The sequence below is a fragment of the Lynx canadensis genome, chromosome C1 (genome assembly GCF_007474595.2).
Source record: "Lynx canadensis isolate LIC74 chromosome C1, mLynCan4.pri.v2, whole genome shotgun sequence".
Taxonomy (NCBI): Eukaryota; Metazoa; Chordata; class Mammalia; order Carnivora; family Felidae; genus Lynx; species Lynx canadensis.
In genome coordinates this window covers 1997765-2010435 of record NC_044310.1, presented here as the reverse complement: position 1 = coordinate 2010435, position 12671 = coordinate 1997765, and the positions used below count along the sequence as shown (strand labels likewise).

General features: G+C 56.0%; 1 protein-coding gene across 2 annotated transcripts in view; it reads right to left on the bottom strand.

Annotated features, from left to right (window-relative positions):
• TP73 (tumor protein p73) overlaps positions 1–12671 on the bottom strand; it is a 63573-nt gene that overhangs the window by 49845 nt on the left and 1057 nt on the right. The window contains exon 1 of one of the 2 annotated variants that reach the window (XM_030328308.1): positions 2203–3195. The exons of the other annotated variant lie outside the window; for it this stretch is intronic. Within the exon in view, the coding sequence (XP_030184168.1) occupies positions 2203–2334 (132 nt within the window). The 5' untranslated portion in view covers positions 2335–3195. Of the gene's footprint in view, positions 1–2202; positions 3196–12671 lie in introns of those variants that run through there. 2 annotated transcript variants of the gene reach the window in all.

Genomic DNA, 12671 nt, shown 5'->3' with positions numbered 1-12671 from the left:
AACCCCCGCCCCGCATCCTGGTCTCTGCAGGAACGAGGCGCCTGCAGGCTGAGACAGACCCGTGTCCCATCACAGGAGGAAGCTTTGGAATGCCCCGGCGGCTTGGACGGGCCCCCTGCTTCCTCCTCTAGATGTCAGCTCCCCCGGGGCTCGGTCACTGCTGCATCCCCAGAGCCCGGGAGCGTTCGCTCGGCACACTGAGGTGACAGCTGCTCCCTGTCTGCACAGGTGACCGGCACGGTCCCTGGCTCTCTGGAAGAGCCTCCACCTCGGGGACCGCCAGGAGGGGGTGGCCGTGGAGCCCCGTGCCGGTGACCAGACACTGCCTCTCACCCACGGGGCTGCCAGGCACCCCTGACCTCTCTGTCTCCTCCAACCCTCCTCTCCCAGGCCCTGTTTCTGCCCCGAGGGGTCACACTTCCACAGGCCAGCGTGGCATCGTTGGAGGCGCCTGCTCTGTCCTCTGGAATCTCCTCTTCCCCAGACAAGCCCGTGAGCTCCTTCAACCGTGCTCTGGACGGTTGTTCCCAAACCATCGTCCCTCCCAGCCACCCTCCTCTAGACACCTCTACTTTCCTAGAAGGAGATGCCCCTCAGGTGTGTCCCCCAACCCCCATGCAGACCCTCCGGTGCTCTGGACGCCTGCTCTGGGCCTGGAAACACACTAACTGCCTGGGGTTCCCCCCCCCCAAAGTCACTGACACCAGCTGCTTTGCTGACACTCAGTCCGACTCCCACAGTATGTTCCTCCCTGCTCTGAGGTCCCCTGCACATCCCACGTGACTTCCCCCAAGCCGGCCAGCCATCCCTCACTCGCTCCAGAAACATCCATCAGCGTTCCACAGAGCTGTCTCTGTCCCACGGGCTCCGCCCTGCCCCCCACGCCCTCAGCCTGGGGGTTATCTTTCTGACGACGATGCCCAGTCCCAGCTCCAGCCTGGGTGTTCTGTATTTATTGACCTCAATCACCCAGGAGGAAGGAAAGCAGGCTGCACCCCTACTCTCCAGACGCTCTCACAGAAGCACAGAGAGGATAGGTCACCTGCCCTGGGCCACACAGCTGGGAAGCGCAGACCGGGTCCGAGCCCACTCTCGTCCCCACCAGGCAGCCCTGCTCTCCAGGAGGTCCCCTCTATTGGGGGACAGACAAATAAACCAGCTTTTACCCCCTAGTGTAAAGGGCGCCGTGAAGGGGTGTGGATCACGGCCAGCGTCAGCACAAGGGTGCGCGAAGGCCCAGATGACCGTCGTCGTTTGCAGGTCTCCCAAGCGGACATTGAACTTGGGGGCCCGGGGAGAATGGGCACCGACAGGGTGGAGCTCGGCCAAGGACAGGCCCTGGCAGCCTTTAGGTCGGGGACAGCAGGAATAGCAGGGTGGGCCGGAAAAGGGACGGGGCCCTCTGGAGGCCACACAAAGGGCCCTGAGCCTGTGGAGTACGGGGAGCAAGATTCAGGGCCCAGCTCTAGCGGGGACGCAGCGGGACATTCGAGGACAAGGTCATCCTGGCAGGCACACGTGGGCCCGGCGAGCCCAGAGGCAGGCGGTCGGTGAGGCAGGCCTTGGCGGGGTCCAGACGAGCTGGGAGCGCATGGCATAACGGACCGCGCCGACAGAGGGGCAGGGGGATGAGGACACGTGTCCCGCCTCCCCTTCCAAGCCGGTTCACGCCGGTTCACGCGCTGCGACCAGCTACAGGTTCAGTGCCTTCGGCCTGCACGTGTGGGGCCTCTGTTTTCTGGCCTGTGCAGCGGGGATGGCCACACCTATCGACCACGACTGAGCCACACAAGAAGCTAAGGAGGGTGATGCCTGGCCTGGGCAGGCCGTGCCTCCTTGGCAGGAAGTGGAGAGAGAGAGTTCCCAGCAGGCCAAGGGGAGGAGGCAGCCGGAAGGAAGCCGCTTCTGCCCCCACCCAGCCTGCCCCCCCCCCACCCGGGGCCCTTTGGGTCACTCAGGGCCCCCCAGGGGCAGAGGGCTCTGCAAAGCGCCACCAGAAGGGGTTGGTCTTCCTTGCCCATCAGGGGAACCACGGACACGGGCTCCCTGTCTGCCCTCCGTGCCCCCAGGGCACCCCACTCCTGGGTGCCAGGTGGAAGGCAGCGGGAAGGGGGCTCTGTCCCCCCCCAGCAGGTGGCTGCTCTGTGGCCAGGAGGCCAGGACAGGACCTGAGAGAGGCAGCCAGGCTGAGCCCAAGCCTACCTTGGTGGAGCCTGGGCCCCGAGGGTGGGTCGGGGTCGGTGCGGAGGCGGAGGCGGCCGGGAGGCCCAAAGCAGCTCGTGGCTGGGCAGGCAGGCGGTGGAGGCAGCGTCCCGGTCGCCTAGGCAATGACATTGGAACCAAGGAAGCAGCGTGGCCGGCCTGGAGCCTGGGGCCGCCGGGGCGGAGCGTGGCTGGGAGCCCTGGGGCTGGCGGGCAGCACCATGCCCTCCGCACAGCGACCTGGGGACAGGCCCCTGGCCGCAGGAAGCAGAGCTGGAAGCTGGGCTCAGAGTGGGGCTGTGTCAGCCACGCCCGCACGTCCCCCTGTCGTCCTCATCAGAGAAATTTCCACACACACACAGAAACAGAGAGCACAGTGCAACCAGCCCGTGAACCTACCCCCGGCCTCCGCGGCAGGCTGCCCTCCAGCTACAGCGAGTTCCACACACACAACATTCCACCCGTGACGTGTCAGTGGGTGATTCTAAGCAGCGGGTGATTGAAAAAGGACCCACCTTTTTCAACGTTAGGTCCAACCAGGAAGTTGATATTCAACTGTTTTGTGCTGCCAGTATGTGTGGGAGCACACGTACACGCACACACATGGCAAATTCGGGTAATTCCGTGTAATACGCGGCCTCGAGACCGCATTCTGATTTTCCAAGCACGTGGTTTTTGTTTCTTTCTTTCTTTCTTTCTTTTTTCCTAGCACCTAGATCTTGGGGGTTATTTATTTACTTATCTGTTTTTAATTTAAATCCAGGTTAGCTAACATCAAGTGTATTAATGGTGTCAGGAGAATTTAGTGACTCATCACTTACATATGACACCCAGTGCTCATCTCAGCAAGTGTCCTCCTTAATGCCCATCACCCGTCTAGCCCATCCCCCCACAACACGCCGCCAGCAACCCTAGGTTCGTTCTCTGTATTTAGGAGTCTCTCATGATTTGCCTCTGTATCTGTTTTTATATTGCTTTTCCTTCCCTTCTCCTATGATCATGTTTTGTTTCTTAAATTCCACATAGCAGTGAAAACATATGGTATCTGCCTTTCTCTGTATGACTTAGTTCACTTAGCATTATACACTCTAGGTCCATCCACGTTGTTGCAAATGGCAAGAAGTCATCCTTTTTGGTCGCGAGTAATATTCCACTATATACATAAACCACATCTTCTTTATCCATTCATCAGTCGACGGACATCTGGGCTCTTTCCATAGTTTGGCTATTGTCGATAGCGCTCCAAGCACATGTTTTTAACAACTGGCCAGAAGGACCCTGAGGAAGCCCAGATTTGGGACCCTAACCTGTGTCACCACTCACTGCCCCTCCTTCCCCCGCCACAGGCAGCAGCATAGAAAGCTCAAGCCACCTGACAGGAGAAGGGACCATGCGGACAGGATTAAGGGACACACCCAGGGGCGGAGGCATCTTGTACTGGGCGGGGGGACCCAGTATAACCACAGCGTCCTGGTTAGAGGGAGGCAGCAAGTCAGGGGGGCGCACAGGTGCTGACCTGCTGGCTTTGCAGAGGGAGGAAGGGACCACAAGGCAGGAAGTGCAGGTGCCTCTAGAAGCTGGAAAATCCAAGCGATGCATTCTCCCCCTCGAACCTCCAGGAGCACCCCGCGCCTGCACCTTGATTTTAGCCCAGAAAGACGGATTTCAGGCTTCTGACCTCCGGAACTACGGGAAAGCAAATCCACGGGGCTCTAGGCCGCTAAATTTGTGGTAATTTGTTACAGCGGCAACAGGAGACCAATCCAGTTTCACGTAACACAAGTTGGGGGAACGTTGTTTGCAGTGGTTTCCTGGAGCCCCCGGAGCAGACCCCGCGGCCCCGTGGAGTCTGGGGAGAAACCCTCGGGGGGGGGCGGGGGGCAGGGTACCCTGCAGGGTAAGGTCTCCGGGCTGGATGGGAACTGAAGATGCGGCCGACCCGGGAGCCAAAGCCCTCGCCCTTCAGGGACACAGCACACACGCACGCACACACTTCTGAGGGACGCTGCCAGGGTGCTCTCACCTGGACTCCCTGGGAGGGCGGGGGGGGGGGGCGGCCACCCAGGGCGAGGGGCTCTGCTCCCTGACTGTTCCTGGGGAAGCATCGGCCTGCAGCTGTGGGCTCCCCGACTCCTGCTGAACACGGACACATTTCTGCAGAATAGCCCGCGTCCGTGTGCAGCCCGTGTGTCAGGCGTGGGATGGGGCTGCGGGAGTCCTGTGTGCGTGTGCACACGCCTGCAGGTGTGAGGCATCGTGGCCACGCAGGGACAGTGGGCGGTGGCGGGAGGGAGGTGTTCCCTGGTCCTGGAAAAGAGGCAAAGCAGCCAGGGGGCAATGCCAGGCTGCCCACGGCCGGCTGTTGACCACAGCAGGTAGGTGCCGTGACCTGCACGTCGGGGAAGCGGCCCTCATTGAAGCCATGCGACCCTGGGAGGGTTCCCCCCCCCCCCCACCCGGCCCATGAGATCTCATGGCCTGAGATCTCATCACCAGGGCTCCTGTGGGGGTGACCTCCTGGCACGCCCTCCTTCCCAGCCCATCCCCTGTAGAGAGACGGACGGCCTGACTCGGGAGGCTGGGGCCCTGCCTTCTGAGCTGGGTGGTGGACACACAGCCCTGAACACTTAGGGCTCACAGAACCCTTGCCACAGCCCCCGACGTCCCTGTCTGAGACCAAAGGTGGGTGGGTGGCCCTGAGTGATGGTGTCAGACGGGCCTCTGGACACAGTCGAGGCAGTGAGAATGGCCACCAGCTTGGGGTGCTCAGTGGGGAGCCGGACGAGCATTCCTACACAACTTCCTGCCACCACAAGACCCTGTTGGAAAGCTCTTCCCGGGACGCTCTTGCCTCGGCCGGGGCCCGATGTTCATCCGCGAGGTCCAGGTGTGAACCTTGGCCCGGGGCCTGGGCGTCTTTCGAGCAGGATGAGAGCAGGACGTCACCCGAGGCTCCGTCCGTGTGGCCGCACGCGCACTCTCTCAGGGTTCCGGAGCCCGGAGTGTGGGGAGTCTCGTGGGCCCAAAATCAAGATGGTGGCAGGGCTGCTTCCTCCCACTTCCGGCCTCTTCCAGCTGCCAGGGTGCTCATGTCCCTCGGCTCGAGGCCCCTTCCTGCAGATTCAGAGCCCACGCCTGCAGGCTCTGCTTCCACAGGCACGGCCCCCTCTGTCCCTGACCCTCCAGCCTCCAGGTTACAGGGACCTGTGGGATGCCATGGTCCTAGCTGGACGCTCCAGGGTCATCACCACCTCCAGGTCCCCGACTGAGTCACTGTCCCTTTGGCCGCGTGAATAACATGACCAGAGGTCTGGGGCCTTGGGACATGGGTGTCTGGGGGGCCCTCCCTCTTCCAGGAGAAGGCCCAGGGTCGGCATTTATTCATTCCTGAGTTGGAAGGTCCCGCTTCCGCAGGGGAGACACAGGGCGCGCCTCTCTGCGGTCGGGCGGGGGGACCTTGGTGGCTGTTTGCTCAGCCGCCCTTCCTCCCTCGCCTCTGCGCCTCCTGCTCCCTCACGGTTACCAGCCACCCCTGCTTCGCAAGGACGAGACCCCGGAAACGTGCTCGAAAGCGAAACAGCGGCCCCAAGGCAGCGCACAGGCCGGGACACCTCCTGCTCCAGCCTGACACCCGGCTTTCTCTGCACGGGGACCGTGTTGAGTGCCTTACAGGCCCTAGTCCCAGGCCCTCACATCAGCCCCACGAGAAAAACTACTGACCCCATCTTACAGCCCAGGAAAGGGAGGCGCGGAGGTCGCGTGACTTCTCCAACGTGGGGCGGTTAGAGGCTGGAAATAAACCCCGCACAAATCGCGTGACCGAGCCGCCTCCTCCAGGCGCACCCGGGCGGCACGCGTACTTCCCGTGTCTGTTTCTGTTTTTCACGGTTCAAGGCCGTCACTGGGCTCCTGTCTCCTGAGCATCAGGTGTCTGACCACCCCCCCTCCTGAGTGCAGGTTTTCAAACGTCGAGGGAAGGGGCTTGCTGGAGCCGTGGGGACGGGCTCTCTTGCCCCCCAGCTGTCCCCCCACCCCATCCCACTGTCAAGACCCGTCCCCACACCCCCCACCCCCATGAACAAAGCCCGCTCCCAGGCCCTCGGCAGGGTGCCAAGGTCCGGTGGGTCCTGGGCGTGGCCCCCACCTGCCTGCTCAGACCCTGCAGGGAAAGGGTGGGCGCCCCCTCACACACGAGCCATGAATGAATGCGCAAATTAAGTCTTCAGTGGAATACAGCCTAGCCTCACTTCCGTACATTTTTGGGAATCCGGAGAGCTCAGAAAACTGGGAGTTCTTTCCCTCTGTCTGGGGCAGACTCCGCTGGGCAGACGCAAACTCTAAACCCACTCAGTGTAAACGTTCATTGGCACTCTGCTGCAGGAACCGGGGAGAGCCGGACTGCGGGGTGTTTCCATCGGACCCGTTGGTGGTGTTTCTAAACAAGATTCATGGTGGGGGGGGGCCTGGGTGGCTCAGTCGGTTGAGGGTCCGACTTCGGCTCAGGTCATGATCTCATGGTCCGTGGGTTCGAGCCCCGCATTGGGCTCTGTGCTGACAGCTTGGAGCCTGGAGCTGATTCAGATCCTTGTCTCCCTCTCTCTCTCTGCTCCTCCCCCGTTCACGCTCTGTCTCTCTCTCTCTCTCAAAAATAAATTAACATTCAAAAAAAATTTTAATACAAGATGCAGGTACTGTGCTACTCTTCTAAAGTATTCTTCTTTCAATCTGAATTCTGAAACACCAGTGGCCCCCAGTATGACACCCAGATGAGGGGCCCAGATGAGGGACTGTGGGCGGCGCTCCGGGACCACAGTGTTTCTGGGAAGACATTTCTTCCTCTCATCCTACAAAAGCCAAGCTTTGCAAGATCACATGACTAAGTAGCACATCTGGGGTGGATTTGAGCCCCTTTCTAGCCGGTTCCTAAGCAGGGCCACCCTCACCATGATTTTGTCACCTTTTACCATCAAGAACTCTCATCAATGGAATGCCTTCGAATAGCACGAAATTCGAAAGGTCACAAAGGGCAAAGCACTGGTCCATACCCGGCCTCTTGGATTTGGCAGGGCTGTCCTGGCTGCCAGAGAAGGGAGTTGGAGAGACAAAGCAAATAGAGGGGTTTTCACTACAGTAACTGGAAGAAGGAGAAAGTCAGTAACTCAAGCTCTGCTCGTCACTCACACTGATCTGGGGCCAGACAGTCCCGGAAACTCTGGAAAAGCAGCCGGCCAGGGTTCCCAGCCCTTTACCCCGTGCCACTCCCCTTGAGCCTTTCTTGTTTTAAAACATGCTGTCCAGGGGCACCTGGGTGGCTCAGTCGGTTAAGCATCCGACTTCAGCTCAGGTCACGATCTCGCGGTCCGCGAGTTCGAGCCCCGCGTCGGGCTCTGGGCTGATGGCTCAGAGCCTGGAGCCTGCTTCCGATTCTGTGTCTCCTTCTCTCTCTGCCCCTCCCCCGTTCATGCTGTGTCTCTCTCTCTCTGTCTCAAAAATAAATAAACGTTAAAAAAAAATTAAAAAAAAATAAAACATGCTGTCCAGAAATTACTCTCCTACACATTTCACCGTGGAGAGTAGACTCTTTGTCTTATTCTAAATATTTTCAGAGATCAAATCGACCAGGGGGAGATTTGGACAGTGTTCTTGGAATTACCTTGACCTCAATCTTACAATCGTCTTTTCTGTTATTTTCACTAGAACTCATTATTTCGCATTAATCCAATTAGCGTCCTGTTTACCAAATGCCTCATCCTTACATTTACGGCTTGGTCTGAAAGCTCAGGGAGACGTCCCCCCCCTCGATGCCTCCTCCCTCATTACTGCCAAATAATTAGTCAAGGAGCATCCCTGATCAAAAATTAAGAACCCAGAAGCAAGTTGAGGCTTGCCTTCCTCCGAAAGAAAAAAAACCCGACAAGAGATGCCTAATTACGGGGTTTTGCTGGTGGTCGGGGCCAGGGGGAAGCAGAAAACGGCCAGGAAGAGGGAGCGGGCAGTTGAGACGGTGCGGATCACAGCGGTTCGACGTGGAGGGCCTCGATTTACACCCCAATGCCTAGCGGCCCTCACTCGCTCCCTAACGCAGACCCACATTTGCATGGGGCAGGTGCCAGAGCACGCGGTCTGGGGAAGCACCGTTCGGGTCTGTTTATTTAACTGTGCGCCCACACTTAGGAGCTTTCCCTCGTGACGGCTGCCACCTCTGCAAAAGTGACGCCTGTCGCTGTGGCAGGTGGCCCACAATCCTCACGTCCCCTCTACTGGGCATCGCTTGGCGGGAGGGCAGGACCCACGCCAGGACCCGTCCCTGCCCCCTCCGCCCGCCCCCACCCAGCCCCGCCAGAGTGTGCACGGCCCAGGTGAGCCTCAGAAGACACACCTCTGCATCTTGCTCCTGTGGTGCAGACCGATGGAGGAAACAGAACCCAGGAAGTCACCTCTGAAATCCCCAGGAGACGGGGCAGGAGGGGTGAGGGGACATCCTCCCTGCCCATTTTAAAGGAACCGGTGCAACCCCCCCCCACTTCCCCCAGGGAGAAGCCACCTGCCCAATTAGCCAGAGGCTTCCCCAGATGTCCGCCCCCTCCCCCAGGGCTTGGCACCTCGGAGCAGCAGGTGAGCAATTACAGCCCCTGCCCCCTCCCCACAGGCATCCAGGGCCACAGGGAGCGATTCACCAGCTGGTGCTGGGCGCGCATCAGGGACAGGAACTTCCTGCACGCAGCCACTCTGAGCAGGATCACAAAGGAGAGATGTCCCTGGCTGCACCGGGTTCCCAGCCTGGCCCTGCGCGCTCGGGCCCCGCACCCTGGCTGCTGAAACGGCCCGATGGGCAGTGCCCAGGTGTTCTGTGCCTGCCTGGTGAGGGCGGGAGGGGGCTGCACCAGCCTTCCCTGGGGAATCCTGCCCTCCGGGGATCCCAGGTGGGTTCCCGTGGGCAGCTCACAGGAGGGAAAGGCTAGGGCCTCCCTAGGGAGACGGGGAGGCAGGCGGGCCCACAGCTCCCATACACATGAACACCCTGGGAACTCGCCTAGATCAGGACGGCCGCTCAGGCTCTGCCCCCCCCCTCCCCCGCCAAACAGTCACAGCCACGCCCTGATTTGAGACTTCTGGTCCCCAGACCCGGAGAGAGTAAGTTTCTGTTGTTTAAGCCGCCCAGTCTCTGTAATCTGTTACGGTCGGTGCTCCAGAAAACCACCACAGCTATCAAAACGAAAATTTGTGACTTAAATCTGGACGTGTTTCTTTACGCATGAAATGACAAGGTCCCACCGCGGGTCTCATAACTCCTCATTTCAACTTGGTGACAAGCAGATACGAAATTTTTTCATTTCTACGGCCACTGTGATGCACGGTGAAAACATCGGTGATTCCTCTCACAGGAAAGGTCACAGGCGCCACTAAAATAGGGGTTTGCTGTCACGTCCACAATCGGACGGGATGCTGAAATTCATGCTGCAGAAATGATACAAAGAAAGGTTTCCTCTTTCCCCACCGCAGGTCACAGCATCCCTTCATTCCGGTTTAGATGGTCCCACAGCACCAGGGTCGGGCGGTGCCCTGAGGTCGCCGCACGGGTGGCGGAGCCCCGCGGCTCCAGTCCCGGCTGAGCTCTCGGCCCTGGAGCCCCGACTCCTGCACCCTGCTGTTTGTAACCTTGGGCAAGTGCGCGAGTCTCCGACATCTCCACCTCCCCTCTGTAAGCGAGCACCCAGTCCGCGGGCTGTGAGGATTACAGGGAAAGAATGTACCGAGCATTCAGCTCAGTCCCAGCTTGCGCCACCGCTCGATGTTAGGTATTATCAGAGCTGTTCAACCAAAACTTGTTTGGCTGAAGTTTTTTTTTTTCTCTTTGGGTCTCTGATTTAGGGCAGCGTGTCCCGGAAAAGAAAGCACTTTTGATGAGCAAATGTCTGCTCTGCTAAGGAATCCTGCTCAGAGTGGGCAGAGGTGGGGGGGTGGGCGGACAGGGGGGACACATGGAAAGTTTATAACCGCTTGAGCTTGTCTCTTGGAGCCCACCTGGCCATGACGTGTCTTTAACTTGAAGCCCAGTGAGCAGAGGGAACTTTTCTAGAAACCAGAATCCACCTTCCTCTACCTGACACACAAGGAAAGGACTTGCCAGGCGTCCCACGTAACTTGCTTCAGAGGCAACTTGTCAAGGAGACGTGGTTGTGTGTTTTGATGTGTCCTCTGCGTTTGTGAAAGAAACCCGGGCAGGACCTGGACCCACTCGGCAGGGGTAGGCGGGGAGGGGGAGGGGGAACCGGTGCATAAGAAAGCCGGTCCCACCTGGAGAGAAGACCCCTAGGGTGGCGAGGGAGATGCCATCTGCTCCTTTCCCCTTTCTTGCTCTATGAAGGTAATACATGAGAACATGACATGTTTTAAAAACATTGACTCGTCACTCCCACAGAAATACCCAAACTGGGAAATAAAGGTATACGTTCCCCTTTCATGGGGGCCGGACGGAAGAAACCCACTTGGAAAATGTTTCTGCCTTTCTGGCAAACCGGAGGTTCACCGTGTGGGCGACGTCTTTTTTCCCCCCTTATTTTATTCTGTTTTATTTTATGTTTTATTTTATGTTTTATTTTGTTATTTTATTTTATTTTTTATTTTATTTTATATTTTGTTTTATTTTGTATTTTATTTTGTATTTTGTTTTTATATTTTATTTCATATTTTATTTTATGCTTTATTTTATATTTTATTTTATCTTATTTTTTATTTTATTTTATTTTTTTATTTTTTAAATTTTTTTAAATTTTTATTTATTTTTGAGACAGAGAGAGACAGAGTGCAAGTGGGGGAGGGGCAGAGAGAGAGGGAGACACAGAATCTGAAACAGGCTCCAGGCTCTGAGCTGTCAGCACAGAGCCCTATGTGGGGCTCGAACCCACGAACCGCGAGATCATGACCTGAGCCGAAGTCGGACGCTTAACCGACTGAGCCACCCAGGCACCCTATTTTATTTTATATTTTATATTTTATTTTATGTTTTATTTTATGTTTTATTTTACCTTATTTTTTATTTTATTTTATATTTTATTTTGTTTTATTTTATCTTTTTTATTTTATTCTATATTTTATATTTTATTTTATTTTTTATTTTATACTTTACATTTTATTTTGTTTTATTTTATTTTATTGTTATTTTATTTTATATTTTATTTTATATTTTATTTTATTTATTATTTTATACTTTATATTTTATTTTATGTTTTATTTTATTGTTATTTTATATTTTATTTTATATTTTATTTTATTTTTTATTTTATACTTTATATTTTATTTTATGTTTTATTTTATTGTTATTTTATATTTTGTATTTTATATTTTATTTTATATTTTATTTTATTTTATATTTTATCTTATTTTATTTTATTTTATTTTATTTTATTTTACTTCATGTTGGTGACGCCTTTCATACAAGTATCTAGAGGGTAAATTCCCCTCGAAACTGTCTCCCACGTGGATGAACCTGCCGCCCCCACCCACCCTCCCACCCATGAGATGAGTTGGTTCCCTTTCAGGTATCAGAACCCGGGGGGGTGAATGTCTGCCTCTCTCCCTATGTCCTCCCTCAGGCTCTCCACCTCCACCCTAGCTGTGTCTTCGCATGTGCTCAATGTTACAAATCCACTCCCAGATGTGGGTGGGGCATACTCTATAAATAAATCCCGAACGGAGGCATCCTGGAGGCAGTGCCCCTCACTGGGGCCATCAGCCTCCGCCCAAGCCCTGGGCAGATTCCTGCCTGGATGCCAGCCACTCCATTCCCTCCCAGGGGAGACCTGCTGGCCGCCCCAGAGCTGCCCCCACGCCCCGGCTCCTGGCTCTCCCAGCTGGGCAGCGGCACCTGGAACCATCTGCCATCACTTTTGAGCCACTTCGTGAAAGACAGGCATTGCCTTGTAATTGGGGAGAGGGGATTCGAACCCCAGCATTCTGACTTCCACATCCCCCTGCTTAATCTCTGTCTCAGACTGGCCTTCCCATGGGCTACCCTTCAGAAATTGGAGAGACGACCCTGTTCCCCATGGCCTTCACTAGAAAGACAGCGAGCAGGGCATAAGCACTGCGGACAATCTACAAGTGCCAGCTGCCGGGCCAGCTCACCTGCGGCAGCCCCGGCCGACAGGCCGCTGAGCAGGCACAGCCCCGCAGCCTCTTATTTTTAAAATCACACGCACAATCCGTGAATCTGCATGTTGCAAAATCTCAAATTGTTCTCAGTGCAATGCCTTTTTAATGGGTAAATCAAAAGATGGGTGGCTGGACCTAACAGTAGACCCCAGCCCGGGAATGCGATACATTTCTGTACTCGTCTTCTTCCAGAGGTGATTATGAAGTCTATACAAATAAACAGCAACAACGAGAGCAAACAGAACCAAACCATTGTGCTAACGGTTCCCAAATGTCCAGTGATTTAATAAACAATCGTTGGGACCGATTGACCT